The sequence below is a fragment of the Pseudorca crassidens genome, chromosome 8 (assembly GCF_039906515.1).
Source record: "Pseudorca crassidens isolate mPseCra1 chromosome 8, mPseCra1.hap1, whole genome shotgun sequence".
Classification (NCBI taxonomy): domain Eukaryota; kingdom Metazoa; phylum Chordata; class Mammalia; order Artiodactyla; family Delphinidae; genus Pseudorca; species Pseudorca crassidens.
Genome location: NC_090303.1, coordinates 106,903,193 through 106,916,634, shown reverse-complemented (window position 1 = coordinate 106,916,634; position 13,442 = coordinate 106,903,193). Strand labels below are relative to the sequence as shown.

General features: G+C 57.9%; 1 protein-coding gene and 1 long non-coding RNA gene across 2 annotated transcripts in view; one reads left to right on the top strand and one right to left on the bottom strand.

Annotated features, from left to right (window-relative positions):
* Window positions 1-10,642, top strand: part of VIPR2 (vasoactive intestinal peptide receptor 2) — a 67,938-nt gene extending 57,296 nt beyond the window's left edge. The window contains exons 7-13 of the mRNA XM_067747615.1: window positions 3,111-3,261; window positions 3,910-3,970; window positions 4,924-4,993; window positions 5,525-5,616; window positions 8,807-8,936; window positions 9,019-9,060; window positions 10,314-10,642. Of these exons, the coding sequence (XP_067603716.1) occupies window positions 3,111-3,261; window positions 3,910-3,970; window positions 4,924-4,993; window positions 5,525-5,616; window positions 8,807-8,936; window positions 9,019-9,060; window positions 10,314-10,490 (723 nt within the window). The 3' untranslated portion in view covers window positions 10,491-10,642. The remainder of the gene's footprint in view (window positions 1-3,110; window positions 3,262-3,909; window positions 3,971-4,923; window positions 4,994-5,524; window positions 5,617-8,806; window positions 8,937-9,018; window positions 9,061-10,313) is intronic.
* LOC137229530 (uncharacterized) lies at window positions 1,290-9,913 on the bottom strand. Its single transcript, XR_010945742.1, has 3 exons — window positions 9,401-9,913; window positions 2,957-9,074; window positions 1,290-2,281 (listed from the first exon to the last, which is right to left on the bottom strand). It is a non-coding gene; the product is annotated as an uncharacterized lncRNA (long non-coding RNA).
* Window positions 10,643-13,442: the final 2,800 nt, after the last annotated feature.

Below are 13,442 nucleotides of genomic sequence, written 5' to 3'. Positions count from 1 at the left end.
GCAGATTTGAGTCAATGTCGTTTTAACATAGTAAAGCCTTTATCACACCGAAGAACTTCAGCTGCTTCTTAGGTCTGCAGGTGCAATAAATATCAATATACTCCTGGGATAATCTTGACCAGGAGGCATGTAGACTGAATATAATAAAGAAATTAGCAACAAGATCCTCCACCTGGCAAGTCCCAGCCGCAGGTGGAAGTGCGGCCCCTGGGCTCTCGTCCCTAGATCGAGCCTCCGCTGCACAGCTGGGGGTGCACCCGCAGGCCTGGAGCAGGGGTGCCTGGCTGTCCTCCCGCTGAGGAGCCTTCGGTCCCGTCTCTGTGTCTCAAAGCTCTGCTCGAAGCAGCGCTCCGTACTTAGCTCTTCATTAAAGGACGTAGTGACCCTGACGGGCCCACAGACAGCAGGCCCTGGAGCGGTGCTCTCAACTTTCTCCTGCCGTGTAGACGGAGGATCTGGCTGAGGGACGGGCAGCAACAGGGACCTGGGTGTCCCTGCCCTGAGTCCCACCTGCCTAGGGGTAAGCTAGGAGGCCCTGGGCTCTGCAGTGAGGCTGACGCATCTGAACAGGGATGCACCCGGCCCAAAGCTGAACGCTGACCAGCTGCTTGCTGTCCCGGGTGGGTCGGGGGGAGGCGGAGAGCCAGAGACAAGGGCTGGAGGCTGGGCTGGGGGTCTGCACATTGCAGAGGGTCCTGGGCCCACTGAGCTGCCACGTAGGCCCACAGCCCGGGCCAGAATGGCAGAGGGGGTAGGAGAAGGGGAAGTGAGAAGAGCCCATCAACACACACAGGTGCACAAGTGCACACACACGCAGAACACATGCACACAGAGGTGCACAGGCACGCAGAAACACACAGGCATGCGTACGCTCACACAGAGACACAGGCGCACAGACCCAGGCACACACACACCCTTCAGACTCTGTCCCATCACGAGTTTGGCTCCGTCCCTGGAAAGACGGCTCCAAAGGAAGGGGCTTTGCATGGTGCTGGGGGAGCCCATGTCCTCGAGTGTGGAGCAGCCGTGGACACAGGACGAGTGAAACTGCACACGTGGACATCACCACGCCATCGCCTCTGCTGCTCACTGTGCACTGAGGGCTCCAGGCAGGAGACCCACAGAGGCACCAAGGCCCATATCCCCAGCCCTGCAGCTGTCATCTTCACGTGTTTAAACAAAATATCCTGTTGACTTGCTCTTAGCCAGCACCTACCGATGCTGTAAGTCTTCCCAGCACTCTAGGGAAATGCCGTCTGGCCCCATAGAGCCTGAGAGGACACGTAGGTGCTGTTTTCTCGTCCTTTTCAAGGAGTTGGGCCTCAAAGAAGCCAGTGTCTTTATTGGATCAAAACGGGGACCAGGAGACAGAACCCCTGCCCCCGTCCCACCTAGGCCAGCCCGCACATGTGTGGGCGCCTCGTTCTCTGCACTTGTTGGTCTGGGTTTGATCTGAACCTGTGGAAACCGTGCTCCAGTCTAGAGAAAATCCTCCAACAGGATATCCTGGAAACCCTCTGAGTCTAGCGGTGTCTCAGGGTCTGCTTTGAATCTACCGTGCAGGTGTGACGTAATCTGCGCGACACCCTGTTTTTGTATCTTCTGTCCCCACGAGCGTCAGTGTGCGTGTATCTTCGTGCACCAGTGCTCTCACCTCGGTCAGGCGGGTCTGGAGAGAGACTGGAGGGACCAAAGGGCACATGTGTTTACATTGCGACAGATAGTGCTAGACAGCTTTCCAAAGGCAGAGATGCCACGGGTGCTACGGATGCTGCGTGTGCAGGACATGCCCTCTGCGCCGGCCAGCAGGGCTCACCACAGGTTCCCTCCACCCGTGGGTGTGGAGCTCTTCCCTCCTCGACACCCAGCACGCGCCTCTGTCACTGTCCCAACGAGGTCTTGGGTCGCTTCTCCTGTCTCCACAGCAGTGTTGTCACGTGCGTCTTTCCACTTACGGCGGCCCAGCCCCGAGGTCCAGCGGGCCGCCTCCACATGCAGACCCCCTCCCCGCCCTCAGCATCAGTAAACCGTAACCGCCTTAGAAAGAGACGGAGCCACACTCCACTTAGGCAAGAGAGACCTGGTGCGAGGTCAGGGGCTGGAGCGTCCTGGAGAGGATGGAGCCGCTGTGAGTCCAAGCGCCTCATGACCCCGGGGAGCCAGCTGAGGGGCTGCCGTGCATTGTCTGCAACTCTGTCCACCCCATACACGTGTACGAGTGTGTCCACATATATGCAAGTACATCCACCCATCAGCCACATACACATATTAGGGGAGGCGGCTGCAAAGACACAGAAGGAGGATAGAAGTAAAAGTACTGTTCTTGTTTTCAGCTCACTTATATAAGCTTAGTGATTGAAAGCCTCAATTTCATGTTTGCTCATGACGTGGAAATACCTGATATGTTTACTTATATGAAGGTCTGAGAGATTAAAAATGCATTTACTTTATGTAATACATAATTTTTCCCTTTCAAAACTCCTGGGGAAATAATGTATTTGGTGGGTTTCTTGTTTATTCCTTTATTTTTCCATCTCTTGTTAAGAGTGCACAGTGAGGAAGAACAAAGGAGAAAAAGTGGAAGTGAGTGGAGGGTAAGGATGCAGCGAGGAGAGGGGGATGCAGGGAGGAGAGGGGGATGCAGGGAGGAGAGGAGGATGCAGGGAGGAGGGGGATGCAGGGAGGAGAGGAGGATGCAGGAGGAGAGGGGGATGCAGGGTGGATGAGGATTCAGGGAAGAGAGGAGGATGCAGGGAGGAGAGGGAGATGCAGGAGGAGAGGGGGATGCAGGGAGGAGGGGGGATGCAGGGAGGAGGGGGGTCAGGAGGAAGGAGAGGGAGGTCAGCCAAGCGTGCCAGGCCCCACATGGTCACTCTCAAAGTTACATGTCACCCTCAGGGACACTGTGCATCTGCCTGGGCCCCATGCTACCCTCCAGCGAGTTCCAGGGCCTCACCTGAACAGGCACACACCTCCAGGCGGCACCTCTGTGTTGGGTGGCCACGTGCCTCGTGCAGCACGGGCTCGCGTTGGGACCTGGAGCCGGCTGCCCGCCCCGAAAGTCCTCATCCAAACGCAGTGTGCTCTCTCACTCTGTCTGTGGCATCCAGGTGGGCTGCAAGCTGAGCCTGGTCTTCTTCCAGTACTGCATCATGGCCAACTTCTACTGGCTCCTGGTGGAGGGGCTGTACCTCCACACCCTCCTGGTGGCCATCTTCTCCCCCAGCCGGCGCTTTGTGGCCTATCTCCTGATTGGATGGGGTAAGGACTCCCCCCGACAGCCCACTGCCACCCCCAAACCCCCCAGGTTCCTGATTGCTGTCCTCTCTGACCTATAAATGCAGGTGCTTTCAGCTCAGAAAAATGCTGTGCCGCCCCTGTAGGAAGAGCTTTTCTAGAGCCAACAGCTTAGTATTTCTGGGAGCCAGGACCTGATTTAAAACTGCTCTGACTCTCATTGCTGGGGCAAACCCTGATGGTGGGCAAGTCAGAAGGAAGGGGCCTGGGAGGAGGAGAAGCAGGGAGGCCATCCATCACGAGGTCCCACTAACGTGCCCATCAGCAGGGCTGTGCGTCAGCTGCGGGACCCCCACCTTCACAGCGAGGGACTCCCCTGCAGGTCTTTGCCAAGTCTGAACACAGCCTCCCCAGCACGTTGACACCGACACCCAGAAACACAGAGATGTGTTTCAGGACTGTGAAGCCTTCAGACACATACTCAGTTATCTTCACTGCTTAGTAAGGCATGAGCATAAGCCTGTATGTATTTATGAAGAGCTTCCACTTGATCTTTTCATCGGAAGGCCCTTGTCCCTGACCATCAGGCTAATGAAAGCTCCCACGTGTGCCCCTGCTGGGCTGGTGCAAGTAACCAGCATGGGGTTGTGGTCACCAGGTGTCTTTCTGCAGGCATCCCCACCGTCTGCACAGGTGCGTGGGCTGCGGCCAGGCTTTCACTAGAAGACACAGGGTGAGTGCCATGCCTGTAAAGAGAGGTCAAGCAGCACTGAGGTCCTGGCATCACTGGTCTTGGGAAACCAGAGAGAAGCTTCGTATCTGGTCAAAGGCAGCCTTTGGACACGGATGGGGAGGACGTTGAACTGCACGGGGAGGAATACGGGTTGGAGTGCTTGGAGAAGAGCCCAGGGACAGGTGGGGCTGAGCTGGGCCTGGCAGCGGAGCTGAGGTTGGGGTCAACCAGGCAGAGACGGAGCAGCCAGCCCAGCGAGGAGGCCGGGTTGAGAGGCCAGCTGGGGCGCAGCTCTCCGAGGTAGCGCAGTTGGACCAGGGCCCAGAGCACTTCTGCCTCGTGTGCACAGTGAGCCAGACCGTGGCCCAGACCCAAGCACCAAGAGCTCCCACCACCGGCGCTGTGCCTCATGCAGGACGCAGGGTCTACCAGTTGTCCACTACCAGTAACAAACCACCCAAAGCTGGGAGCTCACATAGTCCCAGTTGATTTGGTGTGTTTCTGTCCCTGGAACTTGGGGCGGTTCTCCTGGCCTCAGCCTGGCTCACTCACACGCCACAGGCACCTGCAGGGGCAGCCAGGGCCGTGGGTCTAGGCAGCGTACGCTGGGTTCCAAGGACTCCACATCCTGCTGTCAACCAGCTAGGACCCAGGACGAGGGTGGGTCTCTGCCCCTGCTGGGAAGGGGTGTGGGTGACGGAGTGAGCTGGAGGCATTTTACAAGCCGCCCACCCCAGCTTCCTGCTGGAGAGAGCGCGTGGCAGTCAGGAGGGACCCCCTAAGGAGCCGCGTGAGTGAGAGGGCTCACGGTCGGGGCGCTTTGTTTCGCAAGCCCCCGGGGAAAGCGTTCAAGCCCCCGGGGAAAGGGTGAGTCTGCAGCGTGCTTATCCTCCTGTGCTTGGTTTGTAGATGGAATTGGTGGTAACGTGATTTTCCTTCTCTCTTTTCAACAGTTGCTGGGATACCAATGACCACAGTGTTCCCTGGTGGGTTATACGAACACCAATTTTAATTTCTATTATAGTAAGTCATTTCTGTATTGAAACGTGAGTTGCCTGCCGGGTTGCACACTTGGGCAGAGAGCGAGCCCACTGTCTGGTAGTAACTATAAAGGGCCCGTTCTACTAGGTCTTCTGAGACAAGTACCCTGAGGCTGAGCTCTTGCATGGTGGGCTTGGCCCACCTTCAGGACGAATTCTCAGTGAAGCGGAGGGCGAGAAAGAGACAGTCCTCCAGGGGAACCTCGGGGTGGGGTGGGGGTCAGAGTCAGGTCCCCCAGGTGTGCAGCCTTAGAGCAGAACTGGATTTCCACCTGCGGATTTCACGTCTCAAAATTAATTTTCTCAACTCAGCTGCCGTGCCCTGGGGTCGGAACGTATGTGATGCAGCAGAGAGACACTGTCTGGCTCTGACTCAGGGGGTGGGGCAGGGAAGAGCAGAACTAGGGGCAGGGCCCTGGTGCTTCTGAAACAGCAGAGGCACACACATCCCGGCCACACCACCTCCCTTGCAGGGGGACTTCACACACAAACGTGTCGTCTCTTTTTCGTGCAGGTCAATTTCATCCTTTTTGTTAGTATTATACGAATTTTACTGCAGAAGTTGACATCCCCAGATGTCGGCGGCAATGACCAGTCACAGTACAAGTGAGTATTTGTTTAGCTCCAGCTCTGAGCCACCCTCACCAACCTCAGGCAGCCTGGAAACTCTGAGTATATGTGTGGAGAGCAGCAAAACTGGGGTGCGAGACCCTGCAGATGACCCCAGCTTTTCTCCTTTAGTCGCAGGAGTGTGCTCTTGGCCACTTTACAGGGACCCCCGGAGATGGACTGTCTTGTCCAAAGGCCAGCGTTGCCATGGCAATTTTTCAAGCCGTGTTCCTCTCCTTCATTCCAGCGTGGATGTCCTCTAGAGAGCAGCTTATTGAAGTGTTCTGCCCGCTCTCCTGTTTTGTAATCTGACTTTTCTCTCCTTGGCCACACGTTGTTTGTATTTTATATTTAGTTCTTTCTTGCCCATCAGACCACAGGGTCCAGGGGACACCTCATGTCGTGCCCTGTACTTAATAATAACTCAAGTGATGTTTGTTGCCTGGATGACAACATGAACATGGCTGTCATCATCTCCCTCGTGGGGAAGAGAAGTTAAGTAAATCACTCCCCATCATCCAGCTGATTAATAAGGGTCTGAGAACTCCGTAAAGGAACTTGAGGGTCATATGAATTTCTATCAAGAATTTATAAAGAAAAGATAAAGCCCACAACTCGAGTATAAAATAAAGCCAGTTTAGTGTGGAGTGGTTGGTCCAGCTGATAGGAGCCTTGGGTACAGGCAGATTGGGGTTGGAATTGCAGCTGCAGAAGCTGCGTGACCCTGGGTGGGTTACCTGACTGCCCCTGCAGGGTGGGCCCCCCCTCAGCTGTCTCCTTCCCTCCCCTCCTTTAGACAGCAGGGTGGACCTGGGGAGACAGGTGGCATCCCCTGTGGTCAGCAGCCCAGTGCTGGGTTATGTACCAGCTGGAGGCCTGGGGGAGGTAACTGCACTGCTCTGCCTCGGTTTCCTCACCTGTGAAGTGGAAATGATAATAATACTTGTCATAAGGTTATAAGGACTGATAGAGTTAATATTCAAAAGACATTTAGTGGCTGGCACCAGCAAAGTGTTGCGATAGAGTTTGGTAAACATATACATATAACTGTGCCCTGAGGTGTGACAGTCTCTGCCCAGCCCACATCAGAGGTCAGGCCTAGAGATAGGATTCCACGTCAGACCACAAAGGATAAAGTGGTTTCAGCCGAACCTTCCAAGTAGCATCTTTACTGCTCAGGTGAGAGGCCGGGCTGGTTCCTGGACTCGCCCCATGCCTGCAGCTCAGGCTGCCCTTCCAACTGAACTTCCAGTTTCTGCACGTCTTGTTCAGGGCCACGCTGACCTTTCCTCTGGGCTCTTTGGGAGCGTTCCTAAGCGGATCTTAGAGATGGATGCTTTTACTTTGGAAACAAAATAAAGTGGGCATGATAGAATCTGTTCTTTTTCCAGGATAACAAAAAGGCAGAGCACATCTTTTCTGTGTATCTGTCTCGTAACAGTAGTGGCAGATGTCCAGGCACAGGGCCCCAGGGGTCCAGCTTCTAAATCCCTTTTCTAGAAACTAGCACAACAGCAAATTCCAGATGGATCAATAGTGAGAACCCAGGCAGGTTCTCTCTAACATTTAAATAAAGGGCAGCTCCCTGCAGAATCCCAGCCTTCACTCACTGGGCTGGCAGAGACCCGAGGTAGTGAAGGCAGCAAGTGCACCGTGGGTATTGCAAAGTCAAAGGTTCAAAGCTGAACGTGGTGGCAGCTGGGTGGTCAGTGAGGCCTTCCCTGCCCACCAAGGCCCAGGGCATGCTCACATCTGGTGCAGAGCGTCTGGGATTCAGAGTTTGTGCAGATTGCCCAGTACAGAGGAAATCTTGTTGTAAGTGCCACAGTGCCTCAAAAATATGTAAAGCAAAGGGTGACTTTTTTCCGAGTGTGGGCTGGGGTCCACCAAGCAGAGGAGACGCGGAGGAGCGCGGAGGTGCCTCCCGCCTCAGTTCCCACCGCTCAGAGTTGCCAGGATGAGGCGGGTTGTTTTCCGAGTGTGGGCTGGGGTCCACCAAGCAGAGGAGACACGGAGGAGCACGGAGGTGCCTCCCGCCTCAGTTCCCACCGCTCAGAGTTGCCAGGATGAGGCGGGTTGTTTTCTGAGTGTGGGCTGGGGTCCACCAAGCAGAGGAGATGCGGAGGAGCACGGAGGTGCCTCCCGCCTCAGTTCCCACCACTCAGAGTTGCCAGGATGAGGCGGGTTGTTGGAGCGGCTGCCGGTTCTGGGGTCACCCAGGGGCCTGGACATGCACACGTACCACCTGGGGGCCCAGGCCCCTGCATTCCTGACCAGCCCCGCGGTGGTCCCAAAGCTCCTGACCCTTAGAACGTGCTGGGCTTGCTACACCAAATGTGGCCAGGTTGAGTCACCTGGGAAGGTGCTGGGCCACCTGCAGAGACCTGATTTAACTGGATGAGGGGCAGCCTGGACTTGAAGAGGTTGAAAATCCCCCAGATGATTCTCATGTCAGAAGTGGCTTATAGAAGTGGTCCTCAAAGTGGGGTCCCGACAGCAGCCTCGGCATCTCTGGGCACCTGGTAGAAGAATTCTCAGGTCTGCGTTTTAACACGACCTCCAGGTGGTTCTGGTGCAGGTAGGGCTGAGAAGCCCTGACTTAATGTGTCCTGTACCTGCTCGGGGAGCGGGAGGGGCTTCGAAGGGGGGGGTGGGGGAGGATTGAGGTCAGGTATTTTATTTTCAACACAAATGCAGTGAGAAGAAAATCTGCTCTTTGATTAGGGAGGGTAAGAGCTCTTTGATAGGCAGAGAAATTAGATCTGGTCCAGGTTCCCTGATTCCTCGGACTCTGTGCGATCCAGAGCAGGGTCGCCTGCCAGGACCCATAAACAGCCGTCTGCGGGAACACTTTCTGTCACGCTTGTGCTCAGGGGGCCACCCCTGCTTTTGATCTGAAAGTAAAACTTGCCCCCATCCTCCAAAGGCTGGGGATGGTCTCGGCTATTAAAGCCAGTGGCACACGGGGCCATCAGACCCGCTCAGAGCAATGTCATCCTTGGCAAACTCGTCAGGATTTCTTGGAAGAGCTTTGCTGCTTTATGAGGCAAAGTGGTGGCCATCATCGCGTTTGCACACTCAGTCCATACGGGGTGGGGTGGTGTCAAAGCTAGGGGGCCCCTGGGCTGGCCAGCAGGCGGCCGTCGGGTCACCTCGGGAGCTCGGGCCCCCCCCCCCTGTGGTGCAGGAGGCTCACCAAGTCCACCCTGCTGCTCATCCCTCTCTTTGGAGTCCACTACATGCTGTTCGCCGTGTTTCCCATCGGCATCTCCTCCAAGTACCAGATACTCTTCGAACTGTGCATCGGATCCTTCCAGGTGCGTGGGAAGGGGCTGGGCATCCCGGGGAGGGGAGGGTGTGAGTGAGCTCTGACCCACCGCCCTTCTCGCTTGCTTGCAGGGCCTGGTGGTGGCGGTCCTCTACTGCTTTCTGAACAGTGAAGTAAGTCCTTTGACCTCCTCGGGAAGCACAGGTTCTCGGCTTGTGAGGGAGTCCCTGAAACGCCCCTGAAACCCCTGGGGAGGGCCCGCCCTGCTGTGGGGTCAGTGCCGTTGCCCGGCGCCCGCGGCGCTCGGCTCCGTCTTCCCGCACACCTCGCCCGCCCCCGCCGACCCGCAGCGTCCCAGAGCCTGTCCGCAGGCGAGCGCCCGGACAGCCCCGCCCCCAGGCGGCCGCGCCCCCCGGACAGCCCCGCCCCCCAGCCAGCCCACACCCCCGGCGGCCGCGCCCCGCCCACCCGCCGCTTTGCCTCTGCCGCGCCCCGCCTATAACCTCGCCTCACCTGGGCGGCGGCTGCCTCTCCAGCGGCTCGCTCGGCGCCTCGCGCGTCTTCCTTGTCACCCCGCGCTGTCCTCAGGGTCCCCTCCCTCCATCGCTTTCCTCGCTTCTTTCGGGGCTGCCAAGCGGGAGCGCTAGCGAGCATCGGCGGCGGGAGTAGCAGGAAACTCCAGGCCGAGGAAAAGCGCCGGCTCTGCTCTGTAAACGTTTCCCATCCCTAAGCAGCACCTCCGCGCAGAGTCCTCAGATAGGGGAGGGTCAGCCTGGAGACCCCTCCGCGCCCAGAACCCCGGCTCTGGACCGCGGGCGGCGGGGAGGCGGGCAGGGGACGCCTGGCTCCCAGCCGGCCCCGCCCCCTGCGCCGGGGCGTCCCAGGTCCCCCGTCCGGGCCCCACCCCGGCTGTGTCCAGCCGTCTCCGCTCCCCCGGCCGAGCCGGCGTCTGCTGCGTGCTCCGTGCCTCCCTGTCCCGTGTCGTCTGAGCGACTCCTGCACCTCCCTCCCCTCGTTCTTTCCGGACCCCCCCTGACACCCCCGCCCCCCGGGAGCCAGGGAGCAGAACCAGGACTGTAGGGCAAAGCGCTGGGGCCCCGGCTTCCACAGGAGGTCTTTTCTGAAAAGGCGAATTAGCCCTCTCGGGCTCTCGGTGTAGCGGCCGCTGCCTCTGGATTGAAGCCTTGGGCTCCGTAGTCTGACCTCCTTTCTCTTGGTCCCTCGTCTGGTCCCGCATCCTTCTCCGCTTCTTCATTCCCAGGCCCGTCTGTCCCCGCCCCGCGTCCATGGATATCACACCCTCCACACCCAGAAAAGGGCCGAAGGGGAAGCGTTCATCCACGGGCATTCGCCCTAGGGGGAAGCTGGGGTCTCGGTTCCAGCTTGCCCACCGCCTGAGCCCCGCCTGCTCTCGCCCCCGCCCCAGGTGCAGAGCGAGCTGGGGAGGATGTGGCGGCCGACTCTGTGCCCCAGCCGGCCCTCCGGCCGGGACTGCAGGCTGCACAGCTTGTCCGGCTCGAGGAGCGGCTCGGAGGGCACCCTGCAGGTCCCCCGCGGCTCCCGCGCCCTGTCCTTCCTGCAGACAGAGACCTCGGTCATCTAGAGGTGCCTCCACACCGCAGCCCGAGCCCCCAGCCAGGGGTGCCTGGGGTGAATCGTCTCGGACCCACTGGAGCGGGCTTGGCGTATCCCCCCCGTGGAACCGGCTTACCTTGTAACCGCCCGGGGTTTAAACCTAACGATTGTTACACTCCAGCATTTCGGTAGTTTTGTGCTTTATGTTGTTTGGCCGTGCAGACAGACCCATTTTCAAAGAGACCAGGAAAGATCAAGGTGGCAGTAGCCCAGGACTTGGGCCCAGCGACTGTGGAAGAAAACAGGGGATTTTCTGATCTCAGTGCCTGTTCTCAGGGGGCACAGGCCTGGGCTGGGATGCTGGCCCTGAGGGACGTGGTCACCCTTCCTCTGCATGACCTACATCGCCGGCCTCAGCCCCCAGGTCCCACAGGGCAGCCCCTTGTGTGCAGGACACACAGGCGCCCGCTGAGGGCTTCCGTGGAATCCTCCCGCAAGCCCAGGTGGGCCCCGCCTGGCACAGTCACGCTCACACCGCCATCCAGGCTCTTCTTTCTGTGCCGCTGCACTCGGTTCTCCAACCCCTTTATGATACTGGTCCCCTTTAACAATGAGGCCACAGAGTCTTCGTTCTGAGGCATCACAGACCTGAGCGCAAGTGCCAGCCATCGGGATGAGTGGCTCCAGGGGGCGGGGCCTGGCAGGCAGGGCCAGGCTGGGCGGGGGTGGTGGCTGGACGTCCGGGGGCGGGGGTGGGGGGCGCCGCGAGGCCGTCGCCCTGCAGCGTCCCTCTGGGGTGTGCACCCAAGCCCCCTGTGAGAGGAGCCTGGTCAAAGAGTGGCAGCGTCCACCCGGAGCCCCCGGCAACCCGGCTCCCCAGCTCAGACGATTTGCTGCGACCAGATCTGCACGACCAACTGAAGAGCCAGCTCCCAGGGTGCCCGGGGCCGTTGGTGGAGCGTGGGAGTCAGATGTGCACCTGGAAGTCCGTCAGCTGCCGGGAGCCAAGGCCGCGGGCCTGGAACGGGGAGGCCTGGCCTGACTGACAGCAGAGGGGAGAGTGAATATCACTCACTGTTAGCAGAGGAGGGGGTGACCAAATAAAATGTTGTAAACATGTGTGGAATGTCCTCAAGCCGCCATGTGTGACCGCTTGAGTAAAACCCATTTCGTGTCTGTTCGCTGGGTGACCCCGGCCAGCAAATGCTGAGGCCCCAGGATCTCAAACTGAGGACATTCGGAGGAGATCTTCCCGTGTCTAAAGCGGAGCCTGGATGGCGTACGGGGTGGGAAGCGGGGCACGTGGCAGCTTGCGGCTTTTGCAAGCAGCCACCTTCCCCAGGGCACTTACGCCGCCTGCCTGGACGTGCTCCTTGCAGCATCCGGTCAGCGGTGGGGGTGATGCGCGGGGCGCCCGGCAGCCCTGCAAGGGTGGGGGGGGGCACCTGAGGCTCCCAACACACCCACCCCACAGCTCCACAGAACCTGAGAACCTGCTAACTAGGGCCAGGGCTGAGCACATGCGTGCCTGCATATGTGCACGTATGTGTGTGTGCCTTCTGGGAGCTAACCCAGATAAAATCTATTTCTAGTAAGCTCCATGTTCAACCAAACTGCTTCATTCCAATACCGCACACTGCTAAAGGTCAAGTTCTCCAAAAGCTGACTTAGAAATGAGCAGACGGACCAGCCTCCTGTGAGTTTCTGAGAGCCCCAGGTGCCAGGTGATGGTGCATTGTCAGCTGTCCACTGGTGGAAAGAGCTTCATGAGAATTTGCTTAAGGTAGGAATGTGTTGCATTCGCAAGGAAGGGAAGTGAATAGGTGATGTCGGGACGGGCAACAAGCACCTTCCTTTCTTAGCAAGAATGGCGTTTTTTCAATGGTGCTTTTTATCAGGTTTTCAGGTTAGAGAAATTATACAGAGGAGTTACCAAACCTCAGATATTATAGGCAGATATTACCCAGAAGGTGAAAAAGCTCTGAATTTCGCCCTCCATCTGGCTCTTACTGCTTGAGAAGTAAACATCCAGAGTGAATCGTCTTCTTCCCAATAGTTTCCTCTACGTCTACGCAAACCTCTCCCTCCCTCCCTCCCGCGCTTTCTTCTTTTTCTTCGTGGAAAGTAGGTCATATTGTGTAGAAGTTTCTGCTTTTTTAGTTAAGACGGGCTGTGTGGGTCTTGCCTGTCTGCACACAGGTGTGCTTTACTTGTAACAGCTGCGTGAAGTTCCATGGCACGGACGCGCTTGGTTTATTCCACACCCCTGTTGATGAATGTTTGAGCGCTTCTGCATGTGCTGGAGCATCGCCACAGAACAACGCCCCGGAAGTGGGAATGGGTTCCGGGCCTGCGCTTTTGGCTCTGGGCAGGTACGGCCCTGGAAGAGGTGGCCTCAGCGCCGCTCTCACCAAGCTGCGGTAGACACCAGCATCACTGGGGTTCCCATCTCTCTTCGCCCCAATCTGCTGTCTTTAGTCTTGGAGACAGCGAACGTCTCTTCTTTACAGAAAGCTTTCTCTTTAGTTCTGAGCCTCAGCCTGACCCACGGACGTAGACGTCAGGTAGCCAGGCCCCTGCTTCTCCAGTCAGCTGCCCCACCTGAATGCAGGTCCTGCTGAAAGTTTACAGATTAACTTCCTTATTCGTGGAAATGGGGACAAGACTCCGCAGAGGTCGTGGGCGGTGTGTCATCGTCACCTGTTTGCATCGCCGACCACCGGGCCCTGTAAGAGGCCCTGCTTAGCTTGGGGACGTCACAAAGGATTTAGGGCATCATTTATACTGAAGAGTGTTCTTTGCAAGATGGAGAGAAAAGGGCCTGTCACTTCCATTATCTTCTCTAAAGGTTTAATGAGGAAAGTGGAGCAGGCACAGGCGGTGGGGGCCCCCACTCGTGACAGCAGTCCCACCACCCCTGCCCAGGGGCGTCCCGGACTGAGCCCTGGAGAGCAGGCCTCAGCGCCAACAATGACCCCAG